The 16,708-nt window shown below is 33.5% G+C and overlaps 1 protein-coding gene across 1 annotated transcript; it reads right to left on the bottom strand.

The window, feature by feature from the left end:
* Positions 1-222: 222 nt before the first annotated feature.
* On the bottom strand, positions 223-15,360 carry LOC129952739 (importin-5). Its single transcript, XM_056065548.1, has 6 exons — positions 15,200-15,360; positions 14,559-14,708; positions 1,812-4,254; positions 1,627-1,751; positions 1,370-1,557; positions 223-1,247 (listed from the first exon to the last, which is right to left on the bottom strand). Exons 1-6 carry the CDS (start codon positions 15,278-15,280, stop codon positions 917-919), a joined length of 3,318 nt encoding a protein of 1,105 aa, XP_055921523.1. The 5' UTR covers positions 15,281-15,360; the 3' UTR covers positions 223-916.
* Positions 15,361-16,708: the final 1,348 nt, after the last annotated feature.

Below are 16,708 nucleotides of genomic sequence, written 5' to 3'. Positions count from 1 at the left end.
ATTTCGAAAATGGACGCTGATTTTCTTCAATCAGGCAATGCTTTTTTCAAATCCCTTCGGATCTTCTGATTGCTTTTTTTCGTGATTCGTAGCGGAATTTTTCATTCGGGGATTTCTCCGAAGGGATCTTGTGATAGGCATGAATGTAGTTCACCAAATGGATAGCAGGGGCTTAATTATGGGATTCGCGGCAAGGAACTTATATTAAAATAAACAACGAAATTAAATTTTTCAGTTTATTCATCAGTTACAGTTGTTGTTGTTCTTAACATAACTTGTAGAAATTTCACATATTCTGCAATTTTCTTCTTTAAAGATTCTTTTTGTTTTTGTTTATCATTGTTAAATGAACCAAAAATTATGGTCTATGAAATTGTATATATCACTAAACAATTATGTATCAACGAATATAAATTTTCTTTCGATTTTAGCTTAAATAAATTGTTAACAAAATTCTTCAAAAGTAATAATAATAAAATTATGATGAAAATATTTTTTTTTTTTTCAAAAAGAGAAGTTTCTTTTCACAATAATTTTCTTTTTACACATGTAAATGCCAACGCGGTGGATGTTTTTTAAAAGCTGCTATCTTCATTTTTCAATAAATGAACAGAACACCCGTAAACTTAAATACATATTTTAACACATATATATTTATTTATATAATTTTAAAGATTTAAATGAAACCAAATAAAGAACAAATGAATGAAAAATTGATCTTTAGGTTTTGTTTTTCTTATCCAATTGTTTTTTGAATTAAAATTTTTTTAAGAGTATGGTATTTGTAAAAAAAAAATATTATTAGTAAACATATTAAATAGAAAACATAATATTATATAAAAAATTGTTAGAATTGAATTATATCTTCTTTCCCTCAAGTCACAGACTCAATGTGAAACTCTGTTGCAACTGTGAATTATACTGTTGGGGGAGGAGGATTTGTGAATTCTCTGTATGCCTCCTCGAGCCCTTGCTTAAGTTCGGGTGTTAGAATGCTGACACATGCTTGAAATACATCCGGATTCGATTCCAATTGTTTGACAATGCCAATCATGCGACTGCCTTCCTCACTGAGTGGTTTCACCACACCAGCTTTGAATGCTTGTGCAATTATGGAAACGATGCGCGGAAGATTGGAATTGTTTGCACCAAGGATAATTGGATGGTTGGCTTGGATAAGATCGCACAAGTAGCCGTAAATATGGGGCGCTTCATCTTCATCTTCGATAACAGGCAACCATGAATACCTTTAATTGAGAGTATAAATTAAATAAATGGAATGAGAAATTTGAAGCTTAGAATCTTAACAGTTAAAAAATACTCCTCCTCGGCACGACTTTGAGGACATTTTGAACTTTTTAAAACTTACCATGCATTAATAATCTCATCAATATTAGGCAATGCAGATGGATTGTATTTCAAAATTTTTGTTACTGCTGAAATAGCATTTTCCGTTGGATTCACATTTTCTGGTTCGCGACTCTTTGGATCTTGAATTACTTGCACCAAAATGGGAATCGCTTGAGCGCATGTTAAGGCGAATTGTTCACCAGCAAACTAAAATTAGAACAAAGGTTTTGGTATAACAACACACATTTTATCATTACATCAACGCTAAAAACAAACCTGTCCTAAGACACCACATCCATAAGCTGCGGCTTGCCTAACTTCGGGACTCTTATCACAAACATACTGCAAAAGTGGTGCTGTAAATATCTGCTGATATTGTATGCAACTTGGACCACAATATTCTATTTAATAAATCAAATTAGTAATGTTTGTGGAAAACTTATACCTATTAATATTCTTACCGATAACATCATCAAATATACAAAGACCCCATTGCCTATCAGACCAAGATCTAGCTGGTTCAAGAAGTTTAACAAATTGCGGCACAACAGTATCGAAGTAAGGAAGGAAATTAGTCTTGTTGGTCAAGAACAATGAGTGAATAATGTCAACAATTTTCGACAGTAAATAAGTGTCAGCTTCATCTTCATCGGCTAAAGCCTCCTCAACACCATCGTCGTAGTCCTCCTCATTTCGTGCTTGAATACGTTTGTCGGCACGTTCAAAATGCTCACCCATGTACTTTGTGATGATTTCAAGTACCTGTTTCATGCATTCGTCGGATAAACAGTTTGGTCCCAAGGTCTCAATGCTCTTGGCCAAAGACTGCAACAACTCTGACTGTACCTCGGCTTCGGGTTCTGTACCAATGGCCTTCAGAAGTTCTGGACAAATGTACAACCACATACCTTCAAGATATTGTGGTCCCTTGATCTTTGCGCAATCCAATAGATAAGGAAGAGATTCAGCAGCAGCTGAACGAACTCCATCGTGGAAGTAGAACTTCAACATTGGAACCATTAGCCTTACTACTTCTTCGGCGTAATCGGCGAATCCTTCTTTTAATTCACGAGCATAGCACACCAACATTTCACAAGCTGATGCCTTATCTTCCATACCAGCCGTGCGAATGGCAAAGTTTTGTTGTTCTCCAAGATTTATGAATGACCAGTCGACATCTCCTTCAATATCCTCAACTTCATCATTGTCCAGCATAGCTACTTCGGGTTTCATTGCAGCTGTACGCATTACAGGGCCCATAACCAAGGGTAGATACTGCTCGAATTGCTTGCCTAAGATCTTACACATACGAGCCCAGGCCGAAATCAAATAAGAAGTCTGTGGATCATCGTCTGACAAATCGCCTTCGGTGTGAGTTTTAAGCAACATATCCATGACTTCACTGGCGTCAGATAAGAACTTCTCGCGTCCAACGGCCAAACCAATGAGACTCACGCACTCGATTGTCTTACCGCGTAACATGCGCAACTTTTCGTCATTAGCATTCTGAATGATGTACTTGAGGCACGGCATCAGACGATCGTAGTACGTGACGAACTCTTTCTCGCATGTGTCGGCCACTGAGGCAATGGTCGTGACTACCTGTTCCAAAACTAATTTGTTTCCCTTCTCAACAAGCTCCTTGAATTTAGCATTCAAAATTGTTTCCAACTTAGACATGATTCCGTCTAAGTAACCTGTCAGAATGTTCTTAGGACAGTCCTCGCTGAAATTTACCAAAGCAGCTCCAGCATGAGCTTGAACTCGTGGATTTTCAACGTCATCCAACAAGCTGAGAAGTCCGGGAATAACTTGGGCGTGAAATTTCTTTTCAAAGATGGGAGCAAAGTCTGTGGCCATTTGGCCAACAGCGTTACAAGCTGCATGACGCACTCGAGGATGGGGATCACGCAAGAAGTTTAGCACTCCAGACATGATGTTGTCAAGCATGGCTTCCATTTGCTTGTGACAACCCTCACCTATGGCAGAAATAGCCATTAAGGCACCATGTCTTTGCTTCCAATCGGGAGAGCTCAACATAGCGGGAATAGCATTGATTACATGTGGCAGCACTGTCTTTCCGCCCAAACCACATGCCAAACGATCCAAAGATGACTCAGCGATGATGTTGTTGTCACTGTTGTCATTTTCTGTTACCTCGTCGGACACTGCCCAATCTTCATTATCGTCCAAATCATCGGTCATCATCTGTAGCACCAGGGGTATTAAGGCGACCACGTATTTTTCGGCACGCTTACGAACCATGGCGGGAGCATTTTCGGCCATCGAAACCATCACTTCAAGCACCAAATGTCTCCATGCGTCTTCAACATCTTGGCTGCTGAATACCTTCATGCACATTTCAAAGATAACTTCCAACTGAGGTCTTAAGAACTTAGGACAGTTTTCAGTCAGATCGATGAGAAGTTTCAACAAACTCTGATCGTCCTGTTGTTCGATACTTTCAACGGTTATCATAATCATACGTGGAAGCAGATCATTGAAGTGCTTGAGTACAGTCGTATCTTTGTCGTGATGTAAAATGAATGCTCCAATAGCGCGTACGGCTTGGAAACGCACCTCTGTATCGGCTGTTGGTTCAAGACTCTTTTGCAACATTTGTTTAATCAAATCCAAGTATTGTGTTTCTTGATTGCCGAATATTGCGGGCACTGATGCAAAGATCCTCAAGGCTGATTCTTGAAGTTGAGCATTGGGAGAGTTTGCACATTGGAACAAAAATTGAAGGAAATCAGGCCATTGGTTGTTTCCGTCATCGTCGATCAAATTTCGGGCAGCTTCTGCAACTACTTCACAAATCTTGCGACGTAAATTAGCTGATACGTCTTGTTGTACTGCGAGAAGTATTTGCTGCAACAATTGTCCTTGAGCTTCTTGTGGTAGCTACAGAAGGAATAAAATAAAGAGCCATTAAAAAATAAATATTGGTATTGAAAAACTATAAAACGCTTAATTAAATTACCGAGTTTATTAAATGATAAGAGCACGTAATGAAGTTCGTTTCGAAGTTTTATAAACCTTACTTGAACTATTTCGAACTTTAGAGAAATATGTTGATTTGGAAAAGAGAAGGTTAGGTTAGGTTAGTATAGGTTGAGGTGGCTGTTTGCGGGAAAAATCACCACACTTAGAGCAATAGTTGGTCCTTTGTGATACCACATAAATCTTAAAATCTACCTTACTTGTTGAACCAATAAGATCTAGCTATGAAGCGTTTGAGACAATAGATTTCGCAATTTCTTAGATCACTATAGTAAAGTATCCATGTTGGAGTTTTCGTTTTTGGTGACAGGGCAGAACATAGAAAGAGAGACACTGCCCCCTCTTCTTCTTCATCCATGCAACTTCTGCAAAAATCGTTTGCAGGAACTCCAAGTCGAAGGATTCCTTTAACAGAGCTAATGAACAATCTACCAACCGAAATTAATTGCTTAGAGCGTTTAGCATCAAGCATTGGCCAAATAATTTTGGTTGACGACAAGTAGTTGTATTAGACCATCTATGGTTTGATTTCTTTATGGTATTATACTTTACCATAAGTTTACAAGTAGCTAGGGGTTGTGTTGCTTATCAAAGGTAAAGGTATTCCATTTTGTACAAGTTCGTCAGATTCAGAAAAAAAGAGCCAGAAGGAAATGGCAAGCTTAAAGGTTTCTAGATGATATGATAGTCTTTATCCGTTTAAATAAAAAACTCAAAATAAGATTCAGAAAGTTCAAAAATAATTCACTAAGTACATTTTTGAAAAGACTCCATACATAGAACCAGCCAAGAAACAAGACTAATTCTGAACCATCAACCATGAATTTAGAAACATTCTTACGATAGAACATAGTAATCGGATTAAAGATGAGGTGGAAAAGGTACTTGGTATATTCTTATATATTATTCAAGGCTTTGAAAAGGATTGGCACTTGGGACTTGAGTACAAACTTCATTGGGACCTTCTTTTGCAATACTACAAAATAATAAAATCATTTTTAACAAACCAACTCCTAGAGTACCATACGACCAAGTGCCCTACTGCATGATACTGAATTATTTGTTCCTAATAGATTGCAAAGGCTTAACATCTGATCTCATGGACCGATTCTTGCAATGGAAAAAAAACTTCTTTTTATTGTGCCAAGTCCATATTTTGACGGAATAAAGGGTGATTTTTTAAAAGCTATAGGAAAGTTAAAAAAACACATAATGCATGAAATCTATATTTGAATCGATATTACGGTTCATATAATTTAATGTTTGAAGATTATTTCATGCAAATATTGACCTTGACTGCGCTTCAAATTGTCCATCCGCTTAGTCCAATTTTAACATACTCTTTCTAACATTAAGGCTTATATCTCACGAATATGCGTCATTACAATACACACTACTCAGCATATACAGAGTAGAGAACACAGCACCTTGAGCGACTAGACTATGTAAGATTTCGAGACGGTCTCCCATCTGTCTACTAACCACGTTCACTGATGCTTGATTTCGGTGATCGATGGGAACCGAAGCTTAATCATTGACTAGGCCACTGTCTTCCAATGCGTCAATTGAAGCAGGTTTGTCTGTATAAACATGACCTTTAATATAACGCCACAAAAAATAGTCTAAAGGAGTGGCATGTGGTACCTTCAAGTCAAGCTCTTGCATTTTGGTAAAAAAAAATTGGATATCATCTCACGGTAGCGCTCACTATTCAGAGTAACGTTACGATTCGCATCATCTTTGAAGAAGTACGGTGCAACGATGCCACCAGCCTGCACCAAACTGTGACTTTTTCTGGATTAACTGACCATAAAATGCAAGAAACGCGCGATGATCTTTCTTAAATTATAGACCAAACTGAAGGTGTTTGACAGTGAAACAGAACATGAAATGTGCGTCAGCTTTTTAAACCAGTGTTGGTAGATATTGATATTGAATTGTTTGACCACAAGTTTCCTGAAGTTGGTTTTATAAGGAATGTTACGAGGAAGATGATTTATTCAAAAAATATTCGAATAGTTCTAGACAAAAACCAAGACTTTTTCATCCGAGAAAAAAGATAAAGCGGCTTTCTGTTGAGAAAATAAAGAAATAAAAGGAACAAATAACATTCATAGCATGAAAACACCACTGGTTTTATGAAAAAGCTTTCGGAACAATGCGAACAGAAAACAACTTTTCAAAATAAAAAGAAAAAAAAAAAATAATTTTGTTACTTAACCCCTTTGGTATTCTTAAAAATTCAAAATAATAATTAGCTTTGCAAGAAAGAGTTAAATAAAACCAACTACTGTAATGAAACAAAAGTAACGTTGTTAAAAAGCTACCATTTTTCTTGTTTTATTAGTTTATTCAATTTTATTTTAAAAAAATACTTTAAGTCCTTATATCTCGAAATTTAACCCATTCTTCATCGAAAGGCTTTAACTATAAAATTTCCCTAATGTGAATTTTTAGTTAAGAAAGAAAAATCATTTGTCGATATTTAATAGATTGGTCTTGATTAACCGGTGATTTTAGTGCGAATAACAGTCCCAGACTACTATTGAGTCTTTTGAAGATTTCCACCGAATAGACAAACAAAAATTGGAGTCAAAATTATTTAATTTTTAATGGAACAGGACAAGCTAAATGAATCGATTTTTTAAAGTAGCAATTTATTGTAACTTAACCGTTGAGGTTTATTTTAACAATACTGTTAGAGGCCTAGAAATCTTGTTTACAAATAAAATTGTTTAAGTGGTTAAGTGATTTAACAACATAATTTAATATTTACTGATCACTAAATTGTTTGCAAAACAAAGTTGTTAAATATACTACTTGTGTATATTTGTAACAAACTTTAAAGAAAATACAAATACCTTTATTATAATATAAAATCAAATCTTTACTTATCTCTACAATAAAGGATTCTTATACCATAAAAATAAAGTTTTCTAATAATTTAATTTAAACTAAATCATAATATAATCAATATTAACGGTTAGCCTTATCTTATCAAAGTAACGAGTTGTAAGATTATAAACATTGTTAACTTTGTTCTGCTTTGTTTAGGTTTTTTGTTAGATATTTCAGTATGGCAATTAAATGAGTTATTTGGATGTGATAGATTTAAGATTTTTCTTTATAATGTGATGCGACGATGTTTCGCCTTGATCAAAAATCATAACATTTAAAAACTAGATATATTAAAATTAAATTTATAATTTAATAAGTTTTTTAGTCAGTGCAAATTTGTGTTTCCAAAATTGTACATCTTTAACTTTTTTTATTTGAAGGTTATTCATTTTGACATTGACAACTGTTTCCCAAGAACAAATTGAGTCGCTTATTGCTTTACGAAGAAAGTGAGTTAAAACAGTCCGTTTTTTGAAAAGCATTTTTGGACGAATTTTGGCAAAATAATTCAACTTTTATGACGCGGCACATATTCATCTCTTCGGCTGCGTTAACAAATAAAATTACCTCAACTAGGGTTCGGAGCAAAAAGCCATCAAGCGAACACTCAAGGGGATTTTTGATATCTTTATTATGCCAAGACAAAGTGAGGATGAGCATTAGGAAAAGGAGAGAAAAGAGACTGAAGAACGATTTTGTTTACCTTACAATACGAACGAAATTAGGCGCGAAAAGTATTGGTAGAAATATAACAACAGTGATGAAAAAATAATAGGGACAAGCTTCGTCCTCATTCTTTTTAATAATAAACATAAAAATGTATTTGTAAAGAGGTGGAAAATAAAAACGAAATAGATAGATTTTTAATAATTAATTGCTTAAATGCAACATTTTTTTTTAATAAAGGGTGTTTACATTTTAAGGGCCGATGTTGATTTTAAATAAAACACAAATTTATTTAAGAAATTATTCACATTTCTTTTTATTATGATAATATTGGTATGGTTCAATTATGTATGGAAGAAAATAACGTCCAAATGGACGATCTCACCTCGGCGGCACACCTCGACCAGATGATCCAAATTTTCGATGACGCTGAGGCATAATTGTGGTTCTATGGCCTTTAATGTGCCGAATTATTACATCTTTTAGTTCTAAAATTATTGCTGATCTAACGACGTACACCCTTTTTTCAAATCAAATAGTGTCAAATTATATGATCATTTCATTTCATATATTTATTGTATAACTATAATACTCTGTAAGATACAATATCTTATAAGCTAGAGCAAATCTCAGTATCATAATACTATTTTTACAAAAATCATCATTTGTAACAAATTGACATCGCCAGCACGTGAGATAACACGGCCATTGAATTTGTCGCGCAAGAGCCATTGTTTCATTCAATACTCTTTCTGTAGCAAGAAGGTAACTTAACGGTTAAAGTATTTCAAATTGTTACTGTATTTTTTAGTGGCACTTATTTTTAATATTTAAGGTAATTGTGCTTGGTTAATTCAAATAGGCGAAGAGTAGAAGCAGTTACTCTTAGCCTAATCGAATTTACCAAATACCATTCCCTTTAAATTTTTGACCACGAATCATCTTTATTTATGGCTTCGAAATCTTTGATTTTCCGCTTTAGGATACCCTATAAGTGCTCAATTGGGTTTAGGTCGGGGATTTTAATGGTTATTGTATAACATTTATTTTGTTTTGTTTAAGTATTTTTTAGCCAATTTGTACGAATGCTGAGAAGCATGACTAAATTTAAGATGTGAACATAATCCATAGCTAACATCTTATCTTTTATCCAAAATATTGGACCTACGACAAAGGCAGAAAAGCGCCCGCAAATTATTATATTCCCAGTGTTTCAATGTCTTTTTTTTGTATTTGGGTTTAAATGTTTGTTTTTTGGCCTTCTCACATAAATTTTTCCATCGCAACCATACAAATTGATATTTTCTGGGACTTCACTTCTACCAGGAAGACTTGTTTCTATAAGTCGGTTTCTTATTTTTCTATCATTTCATTTAATTTATTTTTGAGTTCTCTCGAAGAAAGAAATAGTTTCTTCTTGCATATTTTTACCTTTAAAACATTAAATGTTTCCTCGCTCTAAAATTGCTGCGCTAATGGAAAGTTGGGTCGTTTCTTCTTTTGGACAAACAGTTTTAGGTTTTAGCAATTTTTCTCAATTTTTCCAGATTTACTTAGTTTTTCCTTCTCTAAGCATTTAAAATGAGTAAAATGTAAAACGGCCCATATTTTTTCAAATTAAAGATAATTTTTGTTGCTTTGTATCGAAAATAAAACATCTGACTGATCCTTACGTTAGAATGACAGTTAAAGTAGCTTGTTTCTATCATTGAAGTTTATTTAATCATTATATAAACTTTTTACCATTAAGTGAAAACAAAAAGTTGTTTTCACAAAACAATTGAGTATAAAATATATTAAGACTAACGACAAACGGATTAATTGCTTTTTAAAATTAATTAGGACACTTGTTTCTATTTATTTTCCAACACGGTTATTATCATAGGAGAATGCATTTTTGTTATTTAGACTATTTATGAGTAATTTATCAGTTATGCCCTCATTAAGAGTAGCGAAGCGAACGTTCTCTTAATTTTTTTGATAGTATTATCGTTAGCGAGCTTAGCCATTCACTTCAAATATCAATGGTGTGAAACGTCAAATAATGGCTTTCAATTGGTATTATATTTCTGAGATTGTGTTTTTATCTTCCAATTTATTTGTTAAAAAAAAAACAATAATAATTTTAAGCAACATTGATTTGTTTTTAAAAGAACGATTATGACGGAAAAGGGGAAGAAAAGAAAAAGATGGGTAGATTAAGAAGGAGCATTCGGGATATTTCTAATCCCTTGGAACTCCCAGAACATTTGTTGGTACTCAAGATTTATAAATTTTCTACAAAAGATTAATATCGTTTTCCCAGGTTTATGAAATAATTTTGATTTTGGACTTTTCCAACCAACTATTTCAAATTCTTTTGAACGAAGTTCAAACAAACTAACGTTACAACTTAAGGATAATATCACATTTATTCTTAGATTTATAGATTTAACATGCTTTAAGCAATTTGCAGAAAAAAAAGGTAAACTGAAATGTTGAAAAAATGTACTTTAAATGTTTTACTTTTTAAATCATCGCATACGGAATATACAAAAAGTAATACTTGTTGTAAACTGAAATCAATTGGGTAAGGGGACTGTTTTTACCAAAATTCTTGATATAGGACGTATGTTAAAGAACTTGTCTACTAATACTCGAACGGCTATAAATAAAGTTTAATTGTTCCAAAATTGATGGTGATATGAACAACCTATTGACTAATTTTGTAATAAAGCACAGCTGAATGTAATCTCCGTGTTTAGAAAGCGATGGAGGATTTATGAGCACTAGCCTATGATTGTAGGGTGGAAGTTCGAGCCTATTGGACCATGGAAAGAAACGGAGGCAGAAGCATGAATCTTGTTTGTACTCCTTCTTTTCTGTTTATATGGACTGAATAAAAAGGAGCCCACATTATGCAGGCATATTCCATACTGGTCTTACAAATTATATAATATAAAGAAGTTTAAAAATATAAGGGTCGCGAATATCATGTGAAATCCGTTTTATAAATCCGAGTGTCTTATTTGCTTTTTTAATAATATAGTCAATAATAGGTCAGAGAAAGTAGAGAATTTAGTCAAATAAGAAGTGTCTTCATTGATAATTGAAAGTCAAAACATTTTGTTTGTGTGTAAAACACATTGATTTACATTTGTCTATGTTAAGTAAAAGCCTATTTATAAAACACCATTCGCGAAAACTATTAAGATCTTCTTGTAGGAGTAAACAGTCGTCAGTCAAGTGAGTCGATACGTTTGAAAATTTGAATGTCATCAGCGTAAATTAAAACAGATGAGTGTTTTATAATAGAAGGTAAGTCGCTAACGTACGAAATAAAAAGTAAAGGTAGTAAGTGGCTACCTTGTGGTACGCCAGAGTTGGTATAAAAATATGATGACCGCTCATTCCTAAATACTACGCTGTATGATCTATTATATAAGTACGACGAACCCAACTGACAAATTTATCGTTAAAGCCTTGGGATTTAAGTTTTGAAGTTAATGTTTTATGGTACAATTTATAAAAAGCCTTGTTTCCGTTTTTTAAAAGAATCTAAACATAAAGAACTGAAATAAAATAGGTTTGTAACTGTTGACTTATTTTGAGAAAAAAACATGGTGACTGTCACAAATTATAGACTTTCAATTATTAATTTACAAATAATGGATTCAAATAACTTAGGGATGAGGGACAGTTTTGCAATGGGACGCTAATTTTTTAAATTAATTGATAAATTGAGCGATTCATTAAAAAGAATATGAAGAGGATAGTATAAATACGATGCGCATTTTTTTTTTAATATAAGAAGGTACACTATCTTTACCGGGGCTATAACAAACGTCAAGTTCTGAAGCTTTGCGAACGATTTCATCTTCAGAGATCCAAAGAATTGAATTCAAATGAGGGACATTTTTTTATTTCATCGGGTATCCAAACTCTGCCCGGGTGAATATTTTAAAAAGATGGTGGCATAATCGAGAGAGATCTATGTATCTGGGTGTCTGCACTTATTATTGTCCTTAAAACACTAATAATGTTATTATTAAGAAGACCTACCTATCCTCTGCAACCTTACTTGCTAACATCTAAATTTCATCGCACAAAATCAAGCATTTTGGTATTTATTGCTTCTTAAATCAAGTTTTCAAAAAATGCACTGCTATATTTACTTGTTTTTTTTTTTTTAAATTGAATTTGAAACCAATGTTCGTTGCAGAAATAATTTTGATTTCAATATTCACTTCCTCATATTTTGTGGAAATGGCAGAGAAAAGAAACTGACATTGCTACAAGACAATTAAATTTAAAACTACATACATTTAAACAATAAATCTTTATGTAATCTTTGGCGAAATCGTCGGCAGAACACATCAACGGATAAAAAATATCGGTGTGAAGGTACAACCCCAAACAAACCTGGAAGAGGACAGAAAAAAAAAACCTTTCTCAGCAAGACGAACGAATAATTTAGAGAAAATTCGAAGTGAACCTCAAAACGAGTGTACCAAACTTGGCGGCCGAAATGGTGACACTTATAGAAAGACTAGTTTCACCCGAAACTGTTTGTCGCGTTCTTAGGAAGAATGATTTTAAGGGCAGAGTTGCTCGGAAAAAAGCCTCTTATTTCCAAAATTAATAAGCGAAAACGTCTTAAATTCGATGGAACGATGTTTTGTTCTCGGCCGAGACCAAAATTAAATTATTTTGAGAAAGCGCAATACTCAGTACAAGACAGAGAATTTGCTTGCCACTGCTAAGCATGGGAGAGAAACTGTTATGTTTTGGGGGTCAATGGTGGCAATAGGGAATGGGAACTTTTGATTTATTGAAACAAACATGGACAAGTGGACATTTTTGGACGTTCTTAAAAAAAACTGAATTTATCAGCAACCTTTTACTTCCAACAAGATAACTATCCAAAACACACATCGTTTTTTATGATGGAATGGTTGCTGTATAATGGCAGGAACCAGCACAAGACCGCACCTCAGTCATTGGATCTCAATCCCATCGATCATGTGTGGGAAAAAATAAACCAAAGGTTGCAGAATTGCAACCCAACAGACAAGTCAATTGAAAGCAAAGATCACGGAATTTGGGGGAAAATACAACCCCGTCTTTTACTACAAAATTGTTGAATCAATACCGCGGCGACTATAAGCTATGATTATACATAAAGATGGCCCTACAAAATATTAAAATTCGAATTTGACCACTCATTAACATTTTTGTATGCTTTGAATTCCAAGTGTACGCTTTATTTTGTGCCATGCATTTGATGAATTTTTTTAGTATTTTTAATTTTTATTATTTTGTATTAATTGTTGTTGTTGTTTTTCCTTTTGTTTATTTAACACAAAATGTTAAACAGTTTTTGTTTTGCTGGTGTACGCTCAATTTTGATAGTAACTGTACATATTATTTGCAAATAGTATCTTTTTCTTTTATCAATTATTTTAACAACAAACAAACACTAAACTGAACGCATGGGATTATCACTCAATATTACTGAAATTGAGGTTTTATGTCAATAATTTATCGATAACCAAGTTCGATAATGTTTTGACATTTAAAGCAAATTTAATTAAAGTTATATTTTATTTTATTTTATTTCATACAAAGTTATCGAATTCGAAAGTTTTTAAATTCGCTTCGCTATTCATAATGATGGCTTTCTTTAATCTCAAAGAAATAAGTGTTAAATTTTTCAGTTACTAACAGTGTCTAGGTACTAGTGCGTTTATCCCATGTACATAATCAAGCAACCGGCTATGTTCATCATTTCTAGATTTTAATTTCTTAAAAAGCAAGACAACGCTGATAAAAAAGAAGAACCTTGTCAAAAGTTTATTGACAATAAACCAACCTAAAAATATACTTTCCAGATAACGAAATACAGAATAAAGTACAATACAGTAATAACATGATTCAAACCACATGAAATAAACAGCCGATTAAAATAATAATAATTATGGTAAAGTTGACAACAACAACGTCGCATCCATTTCATGTGGTAGGTACCAACAACGTATACATAGGTAGGTAGTACATCAATAAATAAAGTGGAGAAACCCATTGAATCTGTAGTGTGTGCCATGCCCAAATAATTAAATTAAATTTTATATTCTGTTCTGTATCCGTTCCGAATGACTCATATTCAAAATATTTTCCATCATTCTCATTCCTCATATTTAATCAAAAAAAAAAAGAAATTAACAAAAGAAAATCATAGTTCATACAAATCACTTGTTTTTTCTCTTGAGCTTCTCTATGACTGACTAAAAAAATAAAAAAAATGAAAAAACTAAGTTAAAGCTAATCTTATTTCTTTCCTTGCTTTTTCCACTTTCCCCAAAGACAACACAGGCAAAATTCCAAAGTACAAGGTCGCACACGCAAATTCTACCAAATGCAATAAATACAAACAAATTAATGCGATAGTCAAGTACTTTTTTTATCGTCGTCTTTCAAAAATCATGCTAAATCATTTGTTAAAATAATTCTTAAAGAATAAAATAAATAACTAAAAATAAAAATAACATTCATTCAAACAACAAGTGGAATGGCTAGTATCTATGAGATAGGTAATTTTTGTTGAAATTATTTTCGTGATTATGTCAAGGATAATTTTAGTGTGCGTGAGATTGGGTACTTACTTCTTTGTAGAACTCAAGGAAATCCGATGTGAAGAGCCTTCGCAGAACTACAGCGGCCATCAGCCGTGCTTCCTCAGCCATTTGTCCATTGTGCAAGGCGGCCAATAGGTGTGTCACTTTAACATTTCTAGGCAGATTGTTGTAGGCTTCCTAAAAACGGGTTCAAACAAAAGAGAAAAAGAATATAATGCTTTGAATTGCAACCAAGAGGGACATAATATCTAAACACAACCAAGGACTCGTTGAGTTTTCAAATAACAAAAAAAAAAAATTAGGTTGAGGCTGAGATTGAGTGCTTGAGGAGCATAATGCACCCAAACCCAACCACCCACATAAATATGTAATGCAATCCATTTAATTGGCCTCTGTCTCATCGACTTTCCGAGAGTTATTTATAGATTTCAACTTTTTACTCAGATTTGCGTTGGAGAAAATTTCATGATACGACTGCATTAAAAAGTTTTGACAGGTGAAATAATTAAGAAAACACGTTGTTGTGAGCTCCCAAATAATGGACGATATAAAAAGAAAAACCAGAGTTGGAGTTTTTTCAACTTGGTTTTTTACATTATTTGAAGTGAGATTTTAAAGGAAAACATAAAAATTATGATTTGGAATAATTGGGGAATAATTTTAATTACCTCTGCTTGTTGTCGGACATCATTATCTGTAGATAAAAGTGAATTTAATAGCTGTTGAAATTGAACTTGATCGGCAGCCATTGTATCGTTTTTTGAAAAGACACCGCACAAGAATTTTGCAACGCAGCGCAGCACACGAGCTAAAAAGAGAACAAGGTAGTTTTTTAACTGTTACATTTGCGAACGTGCTTTTTTGTGTTATCTAAATGTTGGTGGAACTGATTATCGTCCAGTTTTTATTATCAATTTAGCCAACAACGAAATTTCAAAAAGGAACTTAGCGAAATAATGGTTTGATTGCATATGAGAAAAATATCATATGACGGATTTTTAATAAGTTGAGAATATGTTTGTTGACAGTTGTTCTATAGTAGATACATATGTCAAAATTGGAAATTGTTTCCCTTCATTTTACTATGTGACCGGTGTGTATAAATTAAAATGAATTAATAATAATTAATACGAATCACCGTTATGCATAAAATATTACTGCAATATATTCATTTATAATTTTTATTAAATATTTGTGCAAATCTATACAAATATTTACCAAATCTCCAAAATAGCAAAAATTAACGAAGACTCTACAAACGAATTCTATTTAGCAAATATTTTGTATGAATTATTTTTGTGAGTTGATTATGAGCATAAGAGTTAAATATTACGTTTTTGAGCTTTTAAAAAAATATCCCATAAAGTTAAACCTACTCTAAGCTTTCAACTCTTGGCTTTTAACCGATTTTCTTGCAATGAATTACCTAAAAAGCCTCGTATATAATGCGCTCTCTCCTAAACTTTTCTTACTACCTCTGACGTACCACAAGGTACTCACTGAGGCCCTCTCCTTTTTATCCTCACCATTAAGGACATAGAGTTGATTTAAAAATACTCCCATGATTCATTTTATGCTGATGACACAAAATTATTACTTTATTCAAAAAACTAGTATACACAAATTTGAGTCAATTATTTTTTCAGGAAAGTTAGTAAGAACTTCCGTATGCATAGAAGGTGAGGAGAAGACGGCTGTACAGCGACGCAAACCTACCCAGAGGCATAGAAGTCCAGGGACTAAGATGGTGGGGTCACGTAGAGCGCATGGAAACCAATGTTCAGGGATGGAAAGTCTTCGAATCCAGCGCAGTAGAAGAAGACCGTAGATTAGGTGACGTGCACAAGTACAAAATGACCTCACTAAATTTGAAGTGCGCAACAAGTGACATTCCGTCTAGGGACCGAGTTAGATGGAGAGGTTGGATGAGGGTGATGCGAGGCCCTTGTTAACACAGGATTCAGGACTGTACTGCCACTTTAAGAGTAAATGTAAGAACTTCACAACGTCAATGCTTTCTTCATAACTTACCCATTCCTTTTGTTCGGCTTTTATGTGACCGAAAACTAAATTTTCGTGCTCATTAGTAAAAATTTGGTCAAAGAAATTTACCAACCCCTACTTTCAACATCGCATTTGTCCGTCCCTTATTTGAATACGCCTCGCAAGTATGGTTA

This window comes from Eupeodes corollae, chromosome 1 (genome assembly GCF_945859685.1).
Source record: "Eupeodes corollae chromosome 1, idEupCoro1.1, whole genome shotgun sequence".
Lineage (NCBI taxonomy): Eukaryota > Metazoa > Arthropoda > Insecta > Diptera > Syrphidae > Eupeodes > Eupeodes corollae.
The sequence above is the reverse complement of the archived record's forward strand: the minus strand, read 5'-3'. Positions and strand labels throughout refer to the sequence as shown.